We start from the raw sequence: 26,141 nt of genomic DNA on the forward strand, positions 1-26,141 counted from the left end.
CTGACTTCCTCTGAGATGGATCTGTTTTCAGTCTGTAACCAGCATTCTGATTATTTAGTTGCACCATCAACGACAACATGTTCTTGTAATTTATTTTCAGTGGCTAAGAATTTTCCATCCTCTCTTTTCAGTCAGTCAGGAAAGAGAAACTAAAACTCCTTTCTGGATGTAAGATGCTTTTGTGCATTTCTGCTTTTGCACCGATGCTGGACCCAGATGGGACTGTGACAGTGGTCAAAGCCACCAGCAAAGCTCTGGGAGAGCTGCAAACCAGTGTAAGGGTGTGAGGAGGTGCTGGCTGACCCTCTGCTGAACCCTGGGCTCTGAAGGAGATCCAAGGTGCCAGATCACTTACCCACACACGTGTGTGCACACCCCCCCTCTCCTTTCAGCAGAAAAGGTGTCACAGAACGATCTGCCACAGTTGCACATCATTATCCGGGGAAACAAACCCTGAAACCCCCCTTTGATGGGGAAAGGCTTTGCTTTTACAGGGCAAACCTCCTGCTTCCATAAGCACTGAAATATAAACAGAGCACGGACAATGGTCTCCAAGGGGCCTGGATTAAAGTCCAAGAACAAGGCACAGAAAGCACCACCAGCACATCCCGAACCCAAACAACTCTGTGCAGTGAGGCAGGACTCCTGTGTTTCCCAAGAGCCTTGGGAATGTTCTGACATCATTCCTGACAGCTCACTGTGGCCAGAGCCAGCCCTGCTCTGTTACCACTCTGGAAAAGAAGCACTTGTACCAGCTGGATGTCTTTAAGATTCCTCTTGGAAGCGTGACCTCGGCTCCTGGAGGCTGAGTTTGTCCTCACTGGGAAGGTTTTTTAGGAGGTGGGGCACGGGGAATTTAGGGTTGTAGTCAACATCAAACCAAGGTGCTGAAAGTGGACGTCAGGATTTCCCATTCCCTCTCCAAGCCTCGCCCAGGGAATGTGCTGATCCCAGACAAGGTGTCTGTGTCAACAGAAAGGAGATTGAAATGGCAGATGGAAGACAAACACTAATTTAATCTCCACATAGAAAATATCTGACTGTCCACTGTTATTGCTGCTCCATTCTGTTTAAGGGCACAGAAAGCTAAATTGCTCAGTGTTTCTAGAACACCTTTCACTCCCACTAATTTAAGCCTGGTATATTTGAGGTTTTTCTTGAGGTCCAATGAAAAGATTACCTAACAATTTCTGCTTTCAGGTAAAGTGGAGCAAGTTTGTCAGGTCCTCAGACACGAAGAAAATCTTGAAAATGTAACTTGGGTGTCAAGGGGCAAACAGAACAAAGAACCCAATTATAAATACTTAAAAGATCACAACTGTTTGAGTGGTGACTCCTGATTTCTTAGTGTAGGCCTGGCTATACAGGAGACATTTGCTGCTCTGTGAAGCTTTTAAGAAACACTGAAATAAGATTTTCTTCAGTGTCTGAAGCTTCACTTTCTGACACAGGACAGCACTCACAGAAACTTTGAGAGCAGTTCCAGTCCAGGGCTTACTGGGAAAGAGGACCTACCTAAAAGACAAGCAGTACCTGTGGATACACCTGGTGCACTTTGACACCTGTGCTGCCCAAGAGAAGGGAGGATGAATGAGAAATCAAGCCTGAACTCCGTTTGCACCTATTTTAAGTGGCTGTTTCATTGAGATAAGGGACAAAATATATTAGCCAGGTCACATCAAGTGTCACCCCACCTCTCTAACCTGTGGCTAAAACTGTCATACTACAGGATTATCACAGCCCACAGTCCTTCCAGCTATCATTTTTATACCACCTCAAAATATGTATAATTTTGTGTGTTTAAATGAACTGGAGGCACAACTGCCACTGATTACACCCTGAGAGCTGGGTTTACCTCACAGGGACATACCTAAAGCATGACTGATTGAGCAGAGCTGCACTTCTGCTTTCAAACACCATTTTATTGCCATAAGTGGAGCACTGACACATTTGCTCAGGCAGTGTAAGACAACAGGAATCCCTATGTTAACCAAAACAAATAAGCTCTGCAGCACTGCTTTCAATAACTTGTAATTAAGAAGGTGGCAACATAAGGGTGGCTGTCCACACAATCTCGTTGTAATTATGCATAGTTTATGGCTAACCTAATAGGATGAACAATTTCAATTAATTACAGACTCTGCCAAGGTACCCGTCTATTCCCAAGTCTATTAATTAGAATCAATTTAATCCCCACTGGGATAAAGGTCAAACAACATGGATTTGACCCTTTTCTCCTGGCGTCAGTGTTATCAGCCCGTGGATCTGGCAGTGCCTGGGTCTGACTCGTTCCACCCCTCAGCATGTTGACATGAAGAGCAGAGCCTGGGCCCAGCTGAAAAGATCTCTCTAATAATTTCTGCTCTATATTCCTGATAAGCACAGGTTTAAAAATGCCAGAGCTGGTTCTCTCTCAGTGGTCAGCTCTGAGCCTGCTGTTCTCTGTCCTGAAGAGTTTTCCTGCAGAACACCTTAAAGCAGCAATCATGTCAGATTTGTGTCTTCCATTTGGGCCAGGAATCAAAGTGAAAAATGAACATTAAACACTAACTAACATTTGTTAATGGATTTTAAAACAAACTCTCAAAAGCAATAATCATTAGCTGACATTTCCAAACTGTCCAGAAGGATAGAGACAATTTCTAGATCCTTGTCCACTTTTATTGGAAGGAAATTATGAGAACTGTTATCTTTTTTCCTCTCCCCATAGTTTCTGTAAAATTAATTAACTGGCTACTTCTGTAGAATTCATCACCATCATCTATTCATCCTAGTTCTTTTCTTGGAAAAATTGCCATACTACTTTCCTCCCTCTCAGGTTACTGTCAGGCTGAGTTCCTGATCTTGGCTCTGGCAGTATGATGTAAAATCAGTTAGTTCTTGATGTGCCAACTTTGTGTATGTTCTCTGTGAATGTTGCAGATCTCTTTGAGGAATGTAAATCAGAGTCTAGTTTTTAAGTTCTCCCTTCGTGTTTTTACTATCTACTTGCATAATATCACCTTATCAAGAGAGGTTAAAAAGCAGGGTTAGAAAAAACCACAAAACCTTTGATTCCTTTAAAATGTTTTGGTCAGAATTCTTAGAACTGTTTGCAGAGCTTATGGTCACTCTTAAAGCAAATTGCTGTTCCAGGCTAATTAGACATTAGGTCAACAGCATGTTGGATTCATTTTAAAATGAATAAAATGTAAAAACTACCTACAGTGCTTCAGATGGAAACAGTTCTACAAATCTGAGACAACTTTTTCCTACCCTGTGCCAGAGCCATGACATAAATGCAACAGAAATCCACAGCAGCACTTTTACGAGTCACTGCAGGTGATGAAACGACGCAAATAAAACAGGGATGAATCACTTCAGATAATAACGTGAAACATCAGAGACCCAAAGCTTCCTGTCAGCCCTCACGTTCAGAAAAGCAGCCTTTTTCCTTTCTTTGGTACAGATAAGACTGAGAATCACAGAATCAGAGAGCAGTTGAGGCTCTGGACCCCTGGATGTCCCCTGGTCCAACCCCCCTGCTCAAGGTCGAACGCCCCCATCTCCTGCTTGGACCAGGTCAGCTCTCATTTTGAATTCCACTGCCTCCTCCTCCAGCTTCCCAGAGCTGTAAATAATCCAGTCTCTATTCACTTCCAAGGCCACTGAGCCTCTGTAGTCACTTCCAAGGCCACCAGCCCCACGTTACCCATCATCTTTCATTTCACATCAGATCTTCCATTGCAGCCTTTACCTCCCAGCATTAATTTTTAAAGCAACCTATCTGTTTTCTACCACACCATCTGCATCTCTGTAAAAGTTCCCCAAAGCTCTTTACTGTTGCTTTTCAAACCACATCTTAAAACTTCCACTGCTGGAATGCCTTCCCAAAACCTTTCAAATGGCTCAAGGAGTGGTGCTTCAGTCCCTGCTTTACAGGCACCATCAGTACCAAGTTCTGTGCTGGTGCTCAGTGTGGCCTTTTGCTTTTTATCTCCACTGTCACATTTATTTATTTTATCCCTGCCAGCCCTGAGGCTGCCTCATCTTTTGCTGTTGTCCTTACAGAGCACATTTAGCATCTTCAAGCTAAACAGTTTCTGGTGCGTGAGTGGGTTTCTGAGGCACTGCAACAACATTAATATATAACCTCATCTTTAAAACTTCAAGATTTTTTACAGCATTGGCACAGTCCTTGTGTTTTGTGGGAAGCCTCATTTAACTGCCTTGATGCCAGACCTTCAGCATTTTTAGAAGTGCTGGCTTTTGCTGTGCCAACACAGCACGGTCTCACTGGGACAATATTTTCTCATGACATCACTGGATTTCGATGGGAGATGACAAGCCTGTAACTCTGCAAGCTCCACTTCTTGTTAACATTATTTATTCTCCTTACAACATCCCCAGTAACAAAAGACAGGTATATGTTCCAGATTATAAACTAAACCAGCCCCAGCCCCAGTGCTGCTCCACAGACACCAAAGATCTGAGAGCTGATAAATCCTGGCTGTGTTTGCCAGCCAGAGACACTTACTCAGCATGTTATTCCAACTGCTGGCCTTGGCACCAGCACACAGCACAGGCTTAGTGCCATCTCAGCCTGGGACTCCAAACAAGGGTTCTTCTGCCCATCCTTAAATTCAATCAACAAGGAAGGGAGCTGCCAAGAGGAAGCCATTAAATAAAGCTGCCGTCAGGATATAATCTTTGGAGAAATAAAGCCTTTCTGGAGACCAGAAACCCACCCAATCAAAGCTGTGCTCTCAGAGCTTACCAAAAGTTTCAAATTAATATATTATTCCGCATGACATGGAAAAACATTCCCTCCCCAATTCTTCTCACGTACTTCTGGTTGCTGATAAGTTGTGACATGTTCTAATAGTTCCCCATAAGATTAAGTGCTTAAATTTAAGTAAGATTAAAGTAACCATCATTTAACATATGCCTGAAACTGCTGTGTTCCTATGGTGGTTTCTTTCCAACCACACACACACAACAGGAGAGATTAATCACCTGGTATTTGCACTGTGGGTAAATATTCTCATTATACTAAAATATATGCACCATAAAAAATGTGAACTTTCCTTTTAGATTACATTATCTTTTTCACTTTCAGACATGTCAGATTGCCTTTTCCAAATGGTTAGTTATGTGCATTTCTAAATGACTACAGAGAAATCCATTAGACACATAAGGCTGTATGTCATTCTGGGACCTCCACAGGGCAGGAAGAACATTCAGGATGGGGACAGATGCTCACTTGACAACAGTTGTTTTAGCACTGAAATCTAAATATATATATATATAAAAATTTTACACTGAGCCTTTTAAAAATAATTATCCACCAGGCCACTTCAGGGTACTTTGTGCAGCACACTGGCAGCATCAGAACTGTGTCCATTTCTTTTACAAACCTAATTTTATGATTTCATTATGTTAGGTCACAATGCCCGCTAAAAACAAGCACGTGGTGATTAATCAGATTCTGGGGGAACTCAGGTCCTTTCAGCTCTGAAGTCATGTAGTTTTTAATGAGTCCTTTTCTTTCTATCAGGACTAATCTCCTCTGGGGTGGCCAGAGCAGGTCTGGTCGTGTTCTGAACTCAGAAGGAATGAACGTGTCAGAAATCAGTTCCTACTTGCAGAACACAAACGTCTTCCCGAGGACCAGCCCGGCCACGGTGCATTTGAAGCCTGACAGGAGCAGAAGGGCTTGCTGAGGTTCCTGCAGGTATCTCCTGCTTTCTCATCCCTTCCCCACTCCTCCAGCACCTGGTCAGAAATGACACACCTTTGTACATGCCAAAAGACACTTTTCAGGTTTGGAAAACCGCAGCCCATCCGGGTGGGCTCCGTGGCACCTTCACGTTCCTGCGTGCCAGGAATTTCACGTCAGGTTTTTCTACTCTCCAATACAGATTAGTAAGAGTCCTCTACAGGTGCAATCAGAGGTGAATATTTGAGAATGGCCAATATTTTAGAAGACATTTTAGAAGAATTTTTAGTGAACCCATGTGAAATACTCACAGGTTTTGTGCTACACCTCAAAAAAGGTCCCAGTTCTAAAACCGCAGCAGTGTTGGTATTTTGCCCTCACTTCAGGAGACCAGTATTAATTTAATTTCCAGCTCTGGTCACAATGCAGTTAATCTTTTATCATATAGCAGGGGTATGTGTTAGAAAGAAGTTTTTAGAAGGTATATATTAATCCCTACAAACCAGGACAATCATATACAGGCCATTCACTTAAGAACTGGACCTGACGATCCTTGTGGGTCCCTTCCAGCTCAGCTTATTCTGTGAAATCTGTGAAATAATATGTGAAATATGTCAACGTGATTCATAACGACCAAAGTGAAAAATTCATAGACCTACAGATGCAGTTTGTGTGGGAGGAGCGTGCCATTGTAAAACTCATCTCAAAACTTGCCAGATTTTCCATTACTGGGAATACAAGGCTAAATTCTAAGACCTGATACCATTTTTTACGTAACCTCTCTGCAATACTCTCAGCTTAAACACAATTAATAGCCTTAAATCTCACACAGCTAAACCCCTCCAATTATACAAGGCTCTCAGGCACCAGCAATTCCTCTGAGGTTTTCAGTTCTGTTGGAGTTAGTGGAGCACTGAGGGAAACTCCAGGTTTCAGGAGCAGTGTGGGCTTGCACAGCTTTCATCCCTTCCTTGGTGCTCCTTCCTCCACTGACATCTTACCACCCCAATTGTCACTGAACTGAAAGAGGACAGCACACCCAAATGACAAGGGATCTTCCAAAATGCAGACATGAAGGTCTGACTTTGACAAATGTTGTGAAAATAACGACGGAAAGAACAGTTGAGATTTCAGGGTTGTTGGTTATTTTTGTAGCCTAAACAAATTCGGGAGGAATATAAGGAAAATAAAACCAAGACAACAACAACAATCTCTGATCAGTTTTCAAAGCAGAAGCTTTCAAGTAGTGCCTAACAAAAGAGCAAGGCGTACAAATGACATACAAAAAACACATCAATCAAAACTTCAGCACTGGAGACCATCAAAACCAGGGCTGACAACTCCCTGGCAAAGGCACTATAATGAAAATGCTGTATGAAAAGCAAATGGCTGTGAGGAAACCAGGAGCAGTTTCCCACTGTACCCACCAGTGAATGAACCCATTCAGCCCCCACACCCCCTGACTGCTCACATCTGCAGAGGGCTGCTCTCCAACACAAGAAATACTGTTCAAAGGGGCCAGTCTTCCCAAAATTAACTGGATTATACAGTACAGTCTTTGCAAAACACCATTAGGCTTTGGAAGTGGATTTTTATTTCATAGGCATTAAATCATAAACTCATAAAAATCTCTCCTTCTCCTGTTTCATTAACAGACATTCTCTGCCCATTTTGGCTCACAGAGTATCGACAGCTCCGAGCCTCGACAGAGCTACCAGTGTGTGAGACTGAGGCAGAGGTGATGCTCTGCTCCCAAAGACTTTTAAGGTACAGTCAAAATTCTCAAGAGTTAAAGCCAACAACAGTGAGGATTATGAATTTTGCAAGCAACCAAGAAGGAACTGAAAGCCAAAAAAGTTCATTTCTCCAGCAATTCAGCCACAGCAAAGTAGCTCCTCAGCCGGCACTTACGAATCTGGACACATCTCTGGGAAGTTGAATTACAACACTTGAGCATTTCCGGAGAAAAGACAGGGCTGTTCATCCCTCATAATAACACTAACATGTCCTGCATCATCTGTAACCACTCCAGCTCTGCATGTAGCTCATTTACACGCTCTTGGCTTTTTCCAGAAGTGCTCCAGGAAGCATTTCGATACACAAGGCCTCCCATGACCAAGTAGTCCTTGACAGCTACTTGAAATTACAAATAGAGTATAGATCCTCTGACCTCTCAGGGTACACCTGAGCAGGGATGATCTAAGAATTAAAGTCTCTCATTGCCTCAAAGTCACCAATTGAAAAAAGCAGAAAATTCTGAAATTGCAAATAGAGCTGGCACAGCTTTGTGCACTTCTTGGCCATTTCATCAGAGAGGAACAAGGAACAACCACTGGAAAGGAAACATCACCTGAGAAGGAAATGTCTCCTAGACATTTATCTGTCCAAGTCACATCTGAGGTACAATGGCAGAGCAGTGGACATAAAAAAATGGGAGTAGAGAATGGGAATCTGGATGGATTTAAATGATCATGCCCAAGAGAATTCCATTCTCTTAACTGAGAATTTCAGTCTCCGTGCTCGTGGGTCAAGCAGAAGCCACTGTATTTCCATTTGCATAAACCCTTCTGGGATTTATTTCTTGCCATCTTCATAGCTCTAAATGCAAGATCAAATTTTACAGTAACAGAGTTGCAGATGTGACCATTCGTAACCTTGGTGAGAGGCGACATTTGTCACCTCACACGAAAACAGCTCAGACACATCGCACTTGTGAGTAACAAAACCAGCCTCTGCAACAGTGTCAGATGAAATCCCACCCAGTCTAGTTGCCAGAGGAAGTTTCATATGCTCACAGTCCCAACTAACCTATCTTTGTGGAGATTCTAATCTCAAAAATATGGTTATATATCGCCGCCTACCTCCAAAACCCCGCCACTATGTCTGTGTGCGCAGGCGCCGGGGGGACCCGCTCAGGACACGCTGCACACCCACTGCTGGGACCTGAACCTGCCTGTTCCTGCTGCCATCCACCTCCTTGAGACACTGGGCCAGGCCCTGGGATTTCATGCCTTTGGTGGATGTCTTTTTCTGAACTCGGAGTATTGTAGCTACGCCGTCCGGTAATCGGAGTCTGTTATAAATTGTTCATTGCGATCAATAATTCAAGCTTTACATATCATTGTTAAACAGTTAAAGGGGTAATAAGACAAGAGAAAAACAAAATAGTCAATTTTCACAAGCCTTAGCAAAAAAATGACTTGGTAGCCACTTCAAGTCTTTTTCATGCCTTTTGATTGTCTGAGGCAAAGTGTAAAGTCGAAGAGTGGTGCTAAGCAGAGGTTTTGCTCAGTCCATGGAGGCTGCATCAAACCCACAAAGTCAGGGTTGGGCACAGAAGGCGGGAAAGAAATGAAATCTCAGAGCAATGGGAGTGGAAACTACCACATGTAGGTAAAATTGCCATTAAAAGTATTAAGGAGAATAAGTTGAGTTTGGTGTTTCTACCAAAGGCTGACAGGCAGTGCCACTGCCGGGGGGATCAGAACTTGCTGAGTGCCATACTTGGCTCACTGCATGGCACTGATGTAACTGAAAGGAGAATCTAATTCAAATTGAGTCAATACAAAAACTTAAAACACCCCGATGACAGACATGAAAATATCTCAAAAGGCAAAACCCCCCAAAGTTCTAACCAGCAAACAGAGCATTTCACAACATTATGTGAGACAAGTACAAAGGTTCCCAACCATTGCTCTCATTTATTTTCCTTCTAAGATGTGTAGAGATTTTATAGATAAGACATAAGATGAACTATAGTCTGTGCCTGTTTACAGTGATTTCATCCCAGCTCTCTCTCTCAAACAGCCCCATCTCTTCTTGGCCCCTGTCCCCTGGTTCCTCGGGGCCAACAGCCATTGTTCAGCTCCCAGCTCGACTGCAGCAAAGCAGCTCTTGAAAGAGCTGTAGAAATGGTGGCACTTTAATGCCAGAGCTCAGCATAGCAACCAGCCGCCCTAAATAAATAAATAATGAAGCGTGGTATTCCAACAGATAATATAAATACACTTTCAGCAAATTGCTTGGGTCCAAAGGTCAGTCAACTTGTTTGCTCTGACTCCCAGAATGTGTAAATCTCAACATGATGTTTAAACACAAACATAGACAAACATCAAAGTTCAATGCTGACATATTTTACACCTCGGAGTTGAATGCCAGAATAGCTCTGTACCACACAGGGAAAACTGTAATGCATGTGTAAGGAAGTGACAAAACATTATCCCAAACTAAATGCAAATTTTTTTCTTTAAATATCCTCTCATTCTGTATTTTTCCTCTTCTCTCTCCTCTATTTACTCTCATTCATCCTCTCACACAGAGAAGTATTTGTGCAGCTGTCTAATTTCACCATTCCTCCCCTTTATTACCCATCAAGGGGGAGATGAAACTTTCCATCCCAAGCCTCATTTCAGGGATGTGTGTTTCTGTATCCCTGACTGAGTCACACACACGGACATACCTGTACTTGGGAAAACACCACATTTCAAGGTAAACCACCAGTTCCTGAGCTAGAGAATGGACACAGCAGCTACACTGGCTCTGCTGGGCTGCTGTGCAGACACACCGGTATCAGCCTCTCTCCCTCTCTCCTAAAGGAAACGTGCAAACAACCTCACAGCTCCCACTCGAGCTGTGCTTTCCTTCCTTGCTGGGTTCTCATTCATCTTCCCCTTGGGCAGCTCTGGGCTGCCCAAAACCAAAATACAAGGGGGCTTCAGGAAGCACAAGAAATTAATTTCGTGCATGGATACCCATCGGGGTGAAAGGGAACTGCTGTCCCCACTCTCCCAGAGCCATCTGCCCCCTCCCTCTGGGGTGACACGCGTGGGAGTGGCAGTGGCTGTGCCTCGGGAGGGCTCAGGGTGGGCTCAGCCTCTCTGTCCGTGATCCCAGCACTGCCAGGAAACCAGCACCGGCTCCACGCACGGGAGTCACCGGGCTCTCCTCTCCCTGCCACGGGAAACCTGGGCTGGGGCAAAAACCTTTGTCAGCAGAGGGGAATTCACGAGGGGGCCCTTTCTCACCGTCACGTTTTCTTGGATGAGACGGGGAAAGGCAGGATGCAGGGAAGGAGGAGCGGGCAACTTCTCAAATGTACCCAGTGCAATGGCTCAGCACGCCGGGGTTCTGCAGAACGAGAGCCCCTTCTCCAGCAGCTTTTCCAGGCGATCCCATCAATCCCACCTGGAGGGGAGGGAAAGGGGGGGGACTCCCCGGCAGAGCAGCAGGTGGGCGCTCCCCCCTCCCCTCCATGGCGATGCTCTCACCTTCCTGGCTCCTCTCCTGGCGAACTCCCGGGCCAGGTGGCGACCGATGCCGCGGCCCCCGCCGGTGACCAGCACGTTCTCCTGGGACAGGTCCCGGAGCTTGGGCGGCAGCACCAGGCACACGGCAGCTTTCACCACCAGGTACACCATCTGCACCGGGAAGAGCAGCAGGGCGCCCAGCCACTTCCACATCATCCTCTTCTCCCAGGCAAAATTCTCTTCCAAACCTCCACAAAACCAAGTTGACACAGAAAGAAAAGCAGTACCCTTCGTGCACCCCCAGATGGGTGACAAGTCTTCAACCCCCCCTTCCAAAACTTGGGGGCAAGAGGTTCTTGGGCTGCAAAAATCCTTCTCTTCCCCTAAAAAAAAAAAAAAAAAAAAAAAGGGGGGTAGGAGTAAAGTAGTGCAGAAGACCAAGTCACTCCCCTGTTTCTTGGTCGGTGTCCTCTGGGATTGTCACATGCAGGTAAAACGGTTTCCTTGCCTTTTAACTGGAAAGCTTTTTTTTTTAATTAAAAGAGAAAAAAAAAAGGTAAAATTAAAAGTAACCACACATCCCTCCGCTGCAAAGAGCCACATAAAAATCCAGTATCCAAATGGAAGGTTTTTATATTTGGAAAAATAAAATAAAGCAGCCTATGTCTCCAAATTTCAGCCTGCAGTGCCTTCCAGGCAGCTCATTTCTATTCTTAGACTCAGGAAATTGCTTAAATAAGACAGAATTGCCAGGACCTTCTTTTTAAGAAAGGCTCTATTCAGGGTGAGGTTGTTGTTTTTGTTTTTATATCTATAAATATCTATAGACGTTCTGTCCTGAGCCGGTCGCAAAGGTTGAGCTGGTCTCCGCCTCTCTCTGCCCCCTCTCCCGGTTTTTTCACTTGGAGTGTCTGATCACAGAGCAGGAATTACGCCGTGCACTAGTTCAGCTCTGGCTCTTACTCATTGCTCCCTATTGCTCTCTCTGCCGATCACGGCCGCGGCGCTGGGGAGGTTTTATACCCCATTAAGCCTGATTGACAGTTAAAGTGTCGGGGAGATTTCACTACTGTTCCTGGGAGTGGCCGCTGCTCTGCCCTCCCCCGCGCCGGCTGCGCCCAACGCGGCGGCGAGCGGGGCTCGCCCGGGGCCGGACCGGCTGCGGGCACGGGGGGCGAGCTGCGGGCACGGGGGGCGAGCTGCGGGCACGGGGGGCTCGGGCCACGCTGGGCCAGCTGGGGGCACGCTGGGCTCATGCCATGCTGGGCTTGTTGAATGCCGCGCTGGGCCAGCTGCCGGCCGCGCTGGGCGAGCTGCGGACTCGCTGGGCCAGCTGGGCTCGTGCCACGCTGCGCTTATGCCACGCTGGGCCATCTGCAGGGCACACCGGGCTTGTGTCACGTTGGGCTCGCTGCGTGCCGTGCTGGGCTTGTGGCGCGCTGGGCTTGCTACGTGCCACGTTGGGCTTGTTACCTGCTGCACTGGGATCAAAGCACACTGGCCTTGCTACATACCACAGGGCTCATGCCATGCTGGGCTGGCGGCATGTCCTGTTGGGCTCCCTGCACACCATGCTGGGCTTGCTCCGTGCCATGCTGGGCTCATGCCATGCTGGGCTCATGCCATGCTGGGCTCATGCCATGCTGGGCTCATGCCATGCTGGGCTCCCTGTGTGCCCTGTTGGGCTCCCTCCATGCTGCCCTGGGCTCTCTCTGTGCCGCTCTGGGCTCGTGCCACATTGGAACCAAAGTGCTCTGTCACCAAGCTGGGCAGCCCCTGCCTCCTCCCTCACCCAGAAAGAAGGTGCTGTGGTCTGACAAGGGAAAAGCAGGTCCAGGAACAGTCGGAACAGTCAGGGTTAAGGCTGAGTTCACAGGAACCATCTCTGCACCATGGAGCTCTGGCAGGGAGCTACTTGCCTAAGATAAGCTGGCATGGAGGAAAAGGCTACTTTCAGCCCTAGATTGGCAGCCTGAACCCAGCCTAGGCTGATAGTCACCATCTAAGTACCCCTGGACCAGTGTTTTTATGGCCAATGTGACAGCTCATGGATTTTCCGTGCTGGAAGATGTTTGCATTGCTGAAAGCTGCTGATTTCGTAGTGGGCAGTGAAAAAGGCAGGCTCCAAATGACAGAGGGAGACTCACTTCTCACAATACAGGGTGGTTTCTTCTTTCTCCCTTTCCAAGACTTTTTTTTGTCCAGTGATGAGGGCACAGTTGCAACACCAGAAGGTCTCCATAGCACTTTAAACTATAACAGGAGAAAGGGCAAAGTGTGTTGCAGCTGGGCCCCCCAGCCTGGCTGTTTGCACTGTCAAGCATTAGGCAGGTAAGTTAAGTTTTCAGCTGTACAGATTAAGCTTTTCTGAGAGGGCTCCAACTGCACATTGGACCTGAGAGCTGCTCATGCCCAGTCAGGAGCCGTGGCAGCAATCAGAAATAAAATCACCTAAAATGCAAAGCTTTTGGGGATGTCAAAAGTTCTCAAGGATGTCAGACCTCACAGTATTTTTTTCAGAGCTGAGCTGGAAGGAACTTTGTGTTTATATCTGCATATATCATTAGGAATGTGCCAAAATGAATCCAGTCCCACACGTTCACTCAGGTCTGGATCCAGATGCACTATCCTGGGAAGCCATCTAGTGGTACACATCGGAACTGAGAAAAAAAATGACGAATGTAAAGACTTTCTCCAACCTTTATGTCTGTAGTTCTAAAAAACTACCTCAATGGGAGTGTGAGCCTAAGCATTTATACAAGTTATATTACACAACCAATAGAGGTGAGTTTGGAAGCTGAATCCCTTTGAAAATAAACTCAATTTTATGCTTTGGAATCAAACAGGTATTTTTGGGAACAGGCATTGTTCAAAGTGGCTGAGTGGGAACAAAGTGTTCAGGGGTTGGTTGTTTGCAGAAAGAAGAGCAGCCCGAGTTTCTGGTACCCCCCCCCCATGTCCAACAGCTTTATCACACAAAGGTTTTTTAACACAAAATATGAATAATGTCTAAATCCTTGAATTGCAGCTCTGTTAAGTTACACAAACATTTTAAGGGAAAAAAAAAAAAGGAAATAAAATTGAGAGAGAGACTTGCAGAGTTCTTACCTTTAACTGCCAGGTTACCTCATGTGAAATGAGCCATCTGACTGTCACTGCATCACGACAAAGTGTCAGGAGAGGGGCTTTTGGAGAAAGAAGATGAAGCCTTCTAACTGGAAACTTCAAGTCTGTGCATACTGTCAGAGTCAGTGAGTATTCCCTAACTGAGCTGCCTCTGAACTAAGCAGAGCTCAGAGGATTTCCATGGCCCTTGGCAGCATTTAGCACCTCGGTGCGTTTTTACAGTAATACCTTTAGAAATGGAGCTTAGGGAGGCACCTGGCATTACAACTTTCCCCTCAGTCCAAAAACTCTGAAGGGGAGAGAGAAATTACCCAGAGAGCCCAGTGTCTGGTTTAAACAGGAATGACTCAGTGTCTGGACTGGGAACAAATATAACAACTTTCTGGTGCGGAAATAAGGAGCAGTGTTGAAAATGAAAGGATATGAACTCCATCAAAGTACATTTGATTTTTTTTGATTCCTGAGTTCAGTCTCTTTATGCATAAAGAGACCACAGACACATTTAAAGTGGAAAACTCAGCAATATTACACAGTTAACCTGTTTGGATTTAAAAGAAAATTCATTATTAATGTAAAACATTTGCAGTTCCTTTGAAGCCAGTGGGAGGGGAATAATCTTGTGAATATTGATTTAATGTATCTGTTTCCAGCTTGAATAATAATAATCTAAATATGTGTTGGAAGTGGTTTTTTTATTATTCATTATGACTTTGACCCATGTACAAAGTTGCTACCAAATTTGGAGTGGGAGTAAAAAGATACTTGTCTGTTTAAATTTCTGGGTTTGTACTCGTACAGCTTTTGGACTGTAGTTAGTGTAGATTTACTCATACTCTCAGTGAGAGTCACAGAATCTGACTTTTTCTGACTTGCCCTGTCTTGAAGGAAAAAACAGCAATGAAAAAGCAACATTTACCTCCAAAACAAGTTGATACACTCTCTCTACACACCTTCATGTTGCACCTCTATTTATTGGCAGAGCTCTGACTGTTCACAGAGCCTTTGCAGCCAAGTTCCTGCCAGCCTTGGAAGGCTGTTCGTGCAAATGAAGTCGCTAAACTGCGAGAACTTTTGAAAGGAAAAAGAGCTGGAAATTAAAACCATGCTCAAGGCATGTCTGAAAGCCATTTGGGCTAACAGTTCTGTGTTTTCAACTTAAAAAAAACCCACCCAAATATATACAGTACATTGGTGAAGAATGTGAAAACCTGGGAGCACAGAGGAGCAGTTACACAATGGAAAGTCTGTGTGACTGTGGTGTCAAGTAATACCAGTTTTTTACATCAATGCAAGGTTCTTGATCGTGGACAATCTATCATGATCACAGAATAAACCTAAACCCCCTTTTAAAAAGGAAAACCTTTTGCCAAGCTGATCTGTTTTGTGTTAGATGAAGTCCTGCTGTCAGATTTGGATAAATCAAGAGCTAAATTTTTGTGCTTCTTGATTTCATTCCTCCCTTGAGTTCACATTTTCCATTTGAAACGTGTCCCAGTTGGTTCTGTGATTTCACACTGTCCTTCTCTATGCTCTTAAATATTAAGAGTCTGATACTGTTGCCTTGTAAGTGGAGTTTTGCCACAGACTAAGCTGAAAGGCCCCAGGTTTCTGGTTAACTTCCAGCCCTGACAGCAAAGCCTCTGCGTTCAGTCCTGTGTGAAAAGCTGCATTTGGATGTTTTGCTGCTTTCCCAGAGTCTCACACCGAGCAGTGTCATGAACAAAGATGACTGAGTAATTCTAAATTCTGGATGACATCCTTTTTTTAGATTCAGGATGTGTAAATATAATTGTCTCTATAAGCAGAAGTGTTCAGAGTGCACGTAGGTGCTGTCTGGAATTCAAAGGGATGCAGCATCACGGATCTGGTACTTGTTTCACTTGCTGGTTGCTTTAGTACATTAGTTTGTCATTTGTACTAAGTGCCCTTCCTTTTCTTCACCTATCTCTAATTAGAAGCCAAATCTGTCTCAATCTGTTAGGCTGCTTCTTTGTATTGGAAGAGAGAACAAATACCACATGTGAGCAGGAATGGAGTGACTGCATTTGTTAAACTGATGGACTCACCTTCTCTTCAGTGCATTTACCTCACTTTTATACCAGTCAATATTTACCCATCCCCTCTGACTAATTCCTCAGTCCTGGCAAAACTTCTAAGACACACAAGGAACTGGGGAGGCACAAGAATTATGTCCATAAGGCCCTCAAAATTAGAGAAAAATCCTGAAATCCTCCTAAACCAATGTGACATGGATTTTGACAAAAACTGAACAGCAGGCTAATGCCTGTAACAGGTTTGCACTGGAAACTTTTAAATGAGCTTAGGAAAGAACTCTCAGGATGAAATGTTCCCTGAATTCTTTCTAACAATGTCTTTTTAAAACAATTCCTTACATGCAGCTATAATTTCTTTTCAGAGCCAGTGGCTCACTGGTACGTACCGAGGTGAAATAATTCAGGGCCTCTGGCTGTCCTAAGGCTCTTCAAACTTGACAGTTCTACAAAGGAAGCCAAAAAGAGGAGCAATGTTAGGAAGAGAATGCTGCTGTCAAAGGCAAACATTTTTGGCTGGGAGGCTGGGATGGATCAGGTGTATGAATTGATGTGGAAAAATAAGATTGCATTAAATTCAATAAACCCCAACCTAGATATGCCTTCTCAGAATATATAAGTAGCCTTAAATTTTGCTTTAATTTATGTTGGGTTTTTTTTGTTTTGGTTTGGTTTGTTTTGGTTTGGAGTTTTTTAAAATCATTCCAGTTGATGTACTCTCAAAGGCTGGGATGGAATAGGAAGTTGGGAGGGGCTCAGTGAAGTGTCCTGCACCTCACAGTGATGGAAGAGATCAGTTGTTCCCCAGCTTGGTCGAATGATTTGAGTCAGTATTTCAAAGATGACTATTGTGATTACAAGGTCCAGGCCTGCTGAGTTAAGCTGAGAGTTCCATGTTATAACTTACATGGATTTCTTGGTCTTCCTGCCTTAACAGCTTCTCCCTCTCTGTCTCTTTTAATTTTAAGCCCCATAATTCCATCAGCTGTAGTTGCTGACCTCCACTGAAGTTGAGGATCACACCTCTTCTCTTAAGAATCCAGTCTTGTCACTCTTATAATCTGGTACTTTATGTCTTATGACTCATCTTGTTTACTCATTCCACACAGCTAAATGTTATTTTACCCCACTGACTAGTTCGCCTTGAAGTTTCTTGCTCTTTCCTGTAATGCATGTTTTGCATAAATGGGATTTTTCTAAGCAGATATATTTTTTCTGCTCTTTTAAAGTGTATAAGAAAAGCTAGAAAGGACTCACCTTTTTTGAGTCAAGATCCCTGGTTAGCCAAATGAAGAATAAAGTGGAGTATTTCTCTTCTATGGCCACGATTGCAAGCTTTTATAAGGGTTTTAAAATGCGGTGTCTGGGAGATTAGTGGGGATAAAGGAATATTTCAGAGTGTTCAGGGGATAAGTGTAGATTGTATTGCTTAGGTCAAGCTGAGCTGATTCTTGTTAGCTTTTTAATGTTACCCAAACAAGTCTGGTGCAGTCACATGGTGGACAGAAGTACGTGGAGTTGCACCTGGTCACTCATTCCTTCACTGTCATCACCTCCTTTGGTCCAAGCATTCGGGTACAGTGTGGTCTAATCACCCCTGAATGACAACAATGGGCAACGTAGAAAAAAATACCAAAATATGGAGTTGTTAAGCCATCAAAATCCTGTCTGCAGACAGAATCAGCACACAGGGTCAGGGCCAAAGTTCTCCAAGCCAAGGGGAAGTTTCCCTCTGCTGTCACTGGACCATTGGTGAGCCCAAAGACCCTTCCTGCACCCTGAGGGAGGGAGCTGCCAACTAACTGACAGCTCTGGATGGATCTCCAAAAGCAAAATTCCTTGGACTTTTACAGCTTCTAAGTGGCTGAGTCCTAGATGGCCTTCAGAATGTCTGTTCTAACTCTTGTGGCCAGCTGTCTGCCTCAGCAGGAGGGCAGGGGAGAGAGATCAGCACTAAGCAAAAAGCCTTCAAACCATCCTTCAGACCTATTCCAAGAGCAGAACCACTACCACTCCTGAGCTTGGAGACTGGAGTCCAGCTCAGCCACCCTTCCCTGGGCTCTGGAGTAGGGGTGTTATCATTACACTCATTTGCAAAAAATCACAGGGAGCTATTCATAAAGCAGAATGCAATTAGACCGGATAAAAAAATAAAGTCCATTTGCAATTTCGGAATCTACAAAGTGGTGGCACTTCCTGGCAGTGATTCTGCTCCACGTGAACTGTGACCATGCCAAGTGCACTTGTCATGGCCGGATGTTTGTGAGCACCTGGAGCCTTGTCTGGAGGAGGAGGGTGGAGGGAACCTGGAATGCAAATTACTTCTCTGTGGAATCAGTCTGGAGGATATAAATACAGACAGGGTCAGATCAGTGCCTAACAAATTATTCTCACCAAAGAACAATGGAATCCTATTGTACTCTGGTTTTAATAGCAGGAATTCTGGTTGTTTTTGTGTTACTGGTTTTAATTGTAACAGATTATAATTCCTTCAAGGCAGAGATGCCTCCTGATGTTGACCAGCCGTCAAAGCTCCGTTTTTATCACTGTATGTACGCTCTGGTGGAAGTTCTGGTGAGTTGACCATGCTCTGTGATACTGGGATTTTCAGGAAAGGAAAAGCTGGAGAATGAAGATGTGCATGTAAATATTGCAACTACCTGTAATGGGAGCCACACAGTAACACAGGTTTAAAGACAAAGGCCAAAGGTTGACTTGATGTTCTATTACTGATGTAAAAGCAGCCGGTATGAGGTGAGTTCTTTTAAATACTGAGATATCCATTCTTATGTCACAATTGTTATTCGATTGCCTTCTATAATGAAATGATTGGTCCTGTGGGTGACAGGAGGGCTGTGGATATAATTTACATGAATAATAGTAATCAAAGTTTCTGTATCTCAGTGCAGTCTGATATATATATAAGGCAGTTTCCTAAATTTTGAATTAGCTGCAGTAATTTTCTTACCCATCATTCTGCAGTGACTGAATTACTGAGTTTTAGTTAGATACCATAGAATCAGGTGGGTTGGAAGACACCTCCAGAAGTGATCTAATGGAACCTCCTGGTTCAGCTATGTCTGTTATCACTTTATATTTAAGTACCTGTAAGCCAGACTCACTGTGCTGTGGGCTTTGCCATCCCAGAGACAGCTTCTGCCCAAAAAGCTTTCAAAGAAGGCAACAGGAGCACACAGGAGCAGCCTAAGCCCTGTCACATCCTGCGGGTAACATGGCAAAAGAAAGCCTGCAGGAAAATCCCAGAGTGGCTCCATTGCTGTTTGTATGAAGCTCCTCTCAAGCAAATGTTCTCTGATCCCCCAGTTATACAGAAAGAACACAATAACTAGGGCCCACGTCCTGAGGGGTGATTTGGGGCATTATCTTCTATTAAAGATTTAAGTGGGATGCTTGAACCTACACAGCAGCATCCACCAAATCCAGGATTGTCCCTGGTTCTCCAGTGGTCCAGGCCCCATGTACCTTCCTGTTTTGTCCACCCTGAGAGAAGAGGCTGCTGACCTTGGGTACCTCACACTGCTCTTCATGTTAGGTTATATATGAACTTCATATAATAATATGTTATTAAGTTCTCTAAGTTTCTATACTTGGTTGGGTGAAAATATTCTTTCAGTTGACACTCTTAACCCACTTTTACAGCTCCCAGGTGTCTGTTATGCAATAGTACAGATCCTCTCTTCACTGATAATATCTTCCCTAAATTTCTGCTTCCTTTTTTGGATGGTTTTCAAGATGCATTTCCCCATTTGCTCTGCGTTGAATCCACTCCATAGCTAATTTTCTTTTGAAAACCTTTAGGCATCTGCTGGTACTTTGGGTGAATTTCTGGTCTATGTTTATGCTCCCAGGAGCAGCCCTCGCAGTGAGGACTTCACAGGTTTCTTATTAAGTGCATAATGCCTTGTGCAGGTAACTTCCCCTGCTCATCCTGATGAATGCTGCTCTTCCTGTGCCATCCTCCTGTGCCAGTGGTGTGTATGTTGCAGTAAAACCCTCTTTTTTCTACAATACAGGACAGGCTTTTCCTCTTTTCTCCCACCTTACTTGCAATATGTCTCAGAAAAGCTGCATCACCAGGTAAATATTTACCTCTGACACCAGAGGTGTCACACAGATGATGCTCCTGCTGCATCTGGGCACCTCCTCTGTCATAAAGAAATCAATGACAATCTCGAATGGAAGAGAGGAGAGGAAGCCTCCTAGTTCCCATCCTGGCTTTTGTTTTACACTCCTGTGTTCAGACCAACTGTCCATGTTGCACTGTGATAGGAAGCTTGGATGAGAATTACTTTGGCTGGCAAAGCACAAACACTTCAAAGTGGCTGACAGAAAGACTGTCTCATGTAGTCCCAAAGTCCATGAAGCTCAAACTGAGTGGGTTTTGCTTGTTGGTGTGTGATTTCATAATTACTTTACAGTAAAAATCTGGTCCCCATATGATCTACCACATAAAAAGCCAGCTTGTGCCAGAATTTAGGTGTTCCAGTAAATAGTTTTTCAAAGACCCTGTTTCACAAGAAAAGCTGTGCTGACATGCCCTTTTTCATACACATATGCACATTTTAGAACCTGGTTTATGTAACACTGATCCCATCTGTCTGGGAATGGTCAAACCTTTTAGCTTTTCAGTGCATTGCTATTGGTTCTAAAGTATTTCATGATTATTGATCAAGAAGTTTTTCAACAGAGTACACACCTAATTCCTGTTCTCCTTCACGACAGTGTTTTCCCTGAATTTGGAGTTGCCTCTGTAACATCAGGAACTCCTAAGACAAGGAAAGAGGATCCTCAGCTTGGATGCTCTGATACCAAGTGTATCACATACATTACTGTCATCTGAAAGCTCTGGATAAACTCAGGGGTGTTAGAAAATGCAGATGGGATTAAACAGCAATTCTGCCAACTTCTAACCATTCCAAACCCATAACTCTGACAGAAGGACTGACTTGAGTCATGAGAGTTCAGAAGATTGCTGTTTGGGGAAGGTTATACTCACTCTGTGGTTTCTGCCACAATTGCCTTGGCTCTTACACTTCTTATCTTCCCCTTTGCCATGATGTCTAAAACTGTGCCTTCTCAAAGGTAAGGCAAGAACTATAGTTACCCATTTGTCTCAGGGAACTGGGGCTTAAACCACCCCAAGCACTGCTGGCATTTGTGGCACAGTGTTATGAAAGAACTCCAGATCATCTCTGGGTTCCCATCTTTGTTTCTCACTGATTTTCTTTCACCCAACTTGTTTGTTGCAGCCTGGTCTAGTTTTTTATGGAAGAAACAACCTGTGATACACAAGGTTGGAAAGAACAATTTCCAAAAGCAGAGCTGGCCTGTAGTTTGTGAGGCATTGATACAGAGATTTCTGTGGCTCAGAAGAGAACAATACAATTTGCAAATGGCTCGTGATGATTGTCACCATTCCAGAAGAATAAATTACAATAGTCCATAAGGGCATGTAAGTCCCCACGTCACGGGAAGGGAAATGTTGTCCCTAGCAGGAAATACATCCATTAAAACATATGTTCAAAGTAAAGGAGGATTCTGGGGTGATCTTTAGACTATCTGAATTATCCTGGCCTTGGATAAGGAAATGTTTTGAACATTTAGCAAACCTTCCCTGTCTTCAAAATGTTTGTTTTCCTGTCTTTAGAATGTGATTTTTCCCTGATTAGATTAAAAAAACTAACTGCAGAGTCATCTCATATGAGATGTTGAAAAGGGCAGAGGTTTCACTGATGGGGAAGGAGATAAGATTCAGAACCATTTTCATCAGTTCTTCATTTAGTCCAGCAGCCCCTCACTAATGATTAGAGACACAGTGATTTTCTTACAGCTTGTTCTCACTGACCCCGTGCCATTGAGACAACCCAACACCAGTAATTTCCCAAACTTGCACACAGACTGGCAGGAGCCTTTTCCTCCCACTATACTAAATCCCGTCATGGGAGGGATGGTTTCACCCCACCTAACCTTAAATCCTTTATCCAAAGTACACAGCCTCCCTTCATAATCCATGGAGATGAACAGACACCTGAAATTGGAACTGTCCTCTAGAAATGCCTCTTTCTCTTCACTGCTCAGAAAAGGAGCCCCAGGCCTCCCAGCTTCCATACCTCAGCAAATGCCTGTTGTTACTTGTGGTAAATCCAGATCACAGGAATTAGAAGGTATTTATATAATACATTTAATGGAACAAGTATGAGAACATTCTTCCAGAAACCATGAAGGTGTGTATTTTCATTTCCTTAACTGAAATCCCAAAGCCACCTGAGTTATTTGTGGGAATCCTATAAAGGAGCAAATAACCAACACAATTATCCTAAATATAGGATAGAAACAGGTAAGTTGTGGCCTTTCTAGAGTGGGAAGACTTGTATTCCCTGTATTAATTTCTCACTTTTCCTGCTCTATCTGTCTAGGCAAAGAACTTGAACCGTCTGGGTATCGTTGAGGAGCACACGCTGATCAGGCTGATCACAGATGGGCTGCCAGTGTTGGGGGATTCCCAGCTCTGCATCAAAGATCTGCATTTTGATGGGGTGCCCGTGAGGATTTACCTCCCAAGAGAACCAGCTGCAGGCAAACGGAGAGGGGTCATCCTCTTCCATGGAGGATGCGGGATTTTCGGAAGCATCAGTAAGGAACTGAAAGAGAAAATATGGTTGTTTAGGATTGTTAACTGCATGTTTTTAAAAACTCTCCTGAACCTAAGAAGTGACCGAAGCTTAATTCGAGAGAGTGAGAGATAGAAAGCATTTAATGTTTATTCTGCCTTTTTAAACTCCCTAATCTGCACTTACTTAGAATTTAAATGATTTTTATAGGATATAGCACTCTTTATCATAGAACCATAGGATCAAAAAATGCTTTGGGTTGGAAAGTACCTTAAAAATTATCTTGTTCCACCCCCTGCCATGGACAGGGACACCTTCCACTAGCCCAGGTAGCTCCAAGCCCCCTCCAACCTGGCCTTGGACACTTCCAGGACACTTCCAGCAGCCACAGCTTCTCTGGGCAACCTGTTCCAAGGCCTCCCCACCTTCATTGTAAAAAATGTCTTTCCTTACATCCAAACTGATTTCTGCCCTCTCTCAGTTTAAAACCATTGCTCATTCTCTAATAGTAATAATGATAACTCCTTATTTTCCTCATAGATCCACACTCTCCCTAAATATATGAACCTCACAGCATGTGCTGATGACCAAAGGTCTGGATTATTTTTATCCTAGCGAAAATTTGGGTACTCCCTAAATAGGCAAGGGGCCCACAGTCCCTCATGGCAATAAGTCATAAAAAAATAGGGAATGGTGCTGACTGAAGTTTTCTAAGATATTAATTACATCAACATCTCTTCTTCAGGAAGCCATGAAAGAGTCTGCCGGTACATAGCCAAAAAATCTGATTCAGTGGTTGTGTCTGTTGGGTAAGTGAGCTCCTCCCAGTGCTAATCCCAGAACTGGAGAACTCTGCTGCTTTCCCCCTGCTTCCCACACAGCCCTGAACTTACATTTCTTTGAATATAAGAACAGACACTAAGTGTTGTCCACCCCACACTGCTGATATGTGGGAGCAAGCACATGCCATGGGATGGCAATGGGAAATACCTGATCCAGGGGCAGAGTTACAGAAGGAATTTGTTTGCCAGCTCTTTTCAGAAGAACGAAGAGATTTTTTTGTTTTGCATTGCTATCACCACAAAAATCATCGCCTTTCTTTGATAATAAGGAATTATAAGGTCAATGCCGGGTTTTAATATTTAAGGGGGATATTTAAAATCACCTGAGGGTGATTTTTAAACTTAGACTTATTATTAATGAGTCTAAGATCTTTTAAAACCAGCATGGACCTCTGCTGCCTTTTAAAGATGTTTTGCTTGTGGGAAGTAGCTGGTGGTAGAAAGAAACTTTAGTTTCCAACAAATTCTTCCGTGAAAAGATTCATTACTAAAGGATTTTATTAAGTTGGGAGGAATTGGTTTTGAGAAGGAAAGGGAGGGGAAGCTGTTCTGCTTTGCTTCAGCATGTGAAACTTTAAACTAGGTAAGTAATACTGGTTTGGGGGAGTTTTTGCAACTGCATGGGATGTATTTAAGATGAGACTTAACAATGTGTAACACCAGCTGTATTTTCTGCCTCTCAGGTATCATTTATCACCTGAGTACAAGTATCCAGCCCAGACTCTGGAATGTCTGGCAGTTACTGTGCACTTCCTGCAGACTGCACATGCCTACGGGGTGGATCCCGCTCGGGTTATTGTTTGTGGGGACAGTGTAGGGGGCACCTACGCTGCCAGTGTTTGCCAGGAACTGGTGCCCAGGACAGATCTGCCAAAGATCCGTGCCCAGGTGCTCATCTCTCCCTTTCTCCAAGCCCTGAACTTCAATCTGCCCTCTCACCACAAAAACGCTTTCGCTGCCTTCCTGTCCCGGGAGCGCACGGTCCGCTACCTCCTCAGGTACCTGGGTAAGGATTGCTCCCTGGAGGAACCCATTTTGGCAGGTTCTCATGTTCCTGAGAGTATGAATTTGAAATACAGGAAATGGATAAACCCCGATCTTATCCCGGAGGAGTTTAAACTGGGCTATAAAGCACCGCCCCCCGCTTCATTCTTACCCCGAGTCCACGAGGAAGTCCCAGAGCTGTTTACGTGCAGAGTTTCCCCTCTGCTGGCAGAAGATGCTGTTGTTTGTCACCTCCCTGACACCTGTATTGTCACCTTCGAGCACGATGTGCTCAGGGACGAGGGGCTGTTGTTCAAGAAACGCTTGGAGGACAACAATGTCAGAGTCACCTGGCACCACGTGGAAAAAGGCTTCCACTGCACAGTAGCATTTTTTGGATATGGCATTTTCTCTTTTCCATCATCAAGTACAGTGGTGAACCACGCTGTAGACTTTATAAAAGGCTATTAAAATATTTCCTTTCACACTGCTGTGCAAAGAGAGTGCGATTCAATTAACTATTTACTAGTTATTTGTACATTAGAATCTAGGCAAGAAATTCTGACGTTAGCATGGTCTGCTCGGTTCTGATTTTTACTGCTATAACTTAGCAACATCATGTATTTTTATTTTTATTCTTTATTTTGTAAGCTTGCTTTGCTGTTCTCTTCTCGCATTGTAAGAATTTGTGTTCTCTCTGTGTGTCAAAGAATAAAAACTCACCATATCAAAAAAACATTCAAAAGCAAGCAGTGTGTGAGTAATCAGCAGCGTGCACACCCATGCCCCCCGAGAGCAAAATCCCCCAAAATCAGCATGGCAGCACAGGGAAGTGCCCCCCAACACCTCTGGAGAGTGAAAATACCTTCACTACTTCAACTTGCTTACCTGGATTTTGGGGAGATAATATGTAAACAGCGTGGAAGCTGCCAAGATAATTTCCAAAAGAGGAAGGAAAAGAAAAATCTGAGCTCAGTTGTTATATTGTTATTAGGACAGATCCAGCTTTGGTAACCACAGATGCCAAGATAATTGCCATTGCACAGCAGCCCTGCTGGGCACGCAGTGCCTAGGCATTGTAAAATATTTGACATTGTGCAACCCCCCTGCACCTGTGATATCCATGCATGCACAGCTGTGGAGAGAGGATGGTAATGTCTGTTCTCTCCCAGGCAAACTGTGAGTAGGAAGAAGATGGTGGGTTAAATTAAATATGGTGACAGGTAGGCTGGTGCAGATTTCTGCAGCAAGTCGCTGCTTGTGAATGCTCCTTCTCCAGTCCCTCTCAGCAAAATGAAATTCTATTTCTTCATGTTCTGTTGACACAACAGAGAGTTTATCTGGTGCATTTTTCCTATTGCAGGTAGTAGCAATTTGCTCTTCAAAGAAATTCTTCCAGGAGTAACTAATGTGATAAGAGTTCCAAATGTTCCACTGTTGGAGGATTTCAGGATTTGCCTTGGTTATGCAAGGGCATGATGTGAAGCTGGGGATTAATTTTGGTTTCTGCTTTCAAGATGTGGCTTAGCAGCTCACAGGTTGGGAGCTGAAGCCAGTCCAGC

General features: G+C 44.2%; 2 protein-coding genes across 2 annotated transcripts in view; one reads left to right on the forward strand and one right to left on the reverse strand.

The window, feature by feature from the left end:
- DHRS3 (dehydrogenase/reductase 3) overlaps positions 1–16,530 on the reverse strand; it is a 34,484-nt gene extending 17,954 nt beyond the window's left edge. The window contains exons 1-2 of the mRNA XM_039386317.1: positions 16,511–16,530; positions 10,966–11,327 (exon numbers count right to left, since the gene is read on the reverse strand). Coding sequence (XP_039242251.1) covers positions 10,966–11,160 — 195 coding nt within the window. The 5' untranslated portion in view covers positions 11,161–11,327; positions 16,511–16,530. The remainder of the gene's footprint in view (positions 1–10,965; positions 11,328–16,510) is intronic.
- A 1,994-nt stretch (positions 16,531–18,524) lies between these two features.
- On the forward strand, positions 18,525–25,050 carry LOC113995833 (arylacetamide deacetylase-like 4). The gene is made up of 4 exons (XM_027736307.1): positions 18,525–18,695; positions 22,559–22,775; positions 23,499–23,562; positions 24,279–25,050. The coding sequence occupies exons 1-4, from the start codon at positions 18,525–18,527 to the stop codon at positions 25,048–25,050; spliced, it is 1,224 nt and encodes a 407-aa protein (XP_027592108.1).
- Positions 25,051–26,141: the final 1,091 nt, after the last annotated feature.

Source organism: Pipra filicauda, unplaced genomic scaffold, assembly GCF_003945595.2.
Source record: "Pipra filicauda isolate LSUMZ 115617 unplaced genomic scaffold, ASM394559v2 scaffold47_size6085603_pilon, whole genome shotgun sequence".
Taxonomy (NCBI): Eukaryota; Metazoa; Chordata; class Aves; order Passeriformes; family Pipridae; genus Pipra; species Pipra filicauda.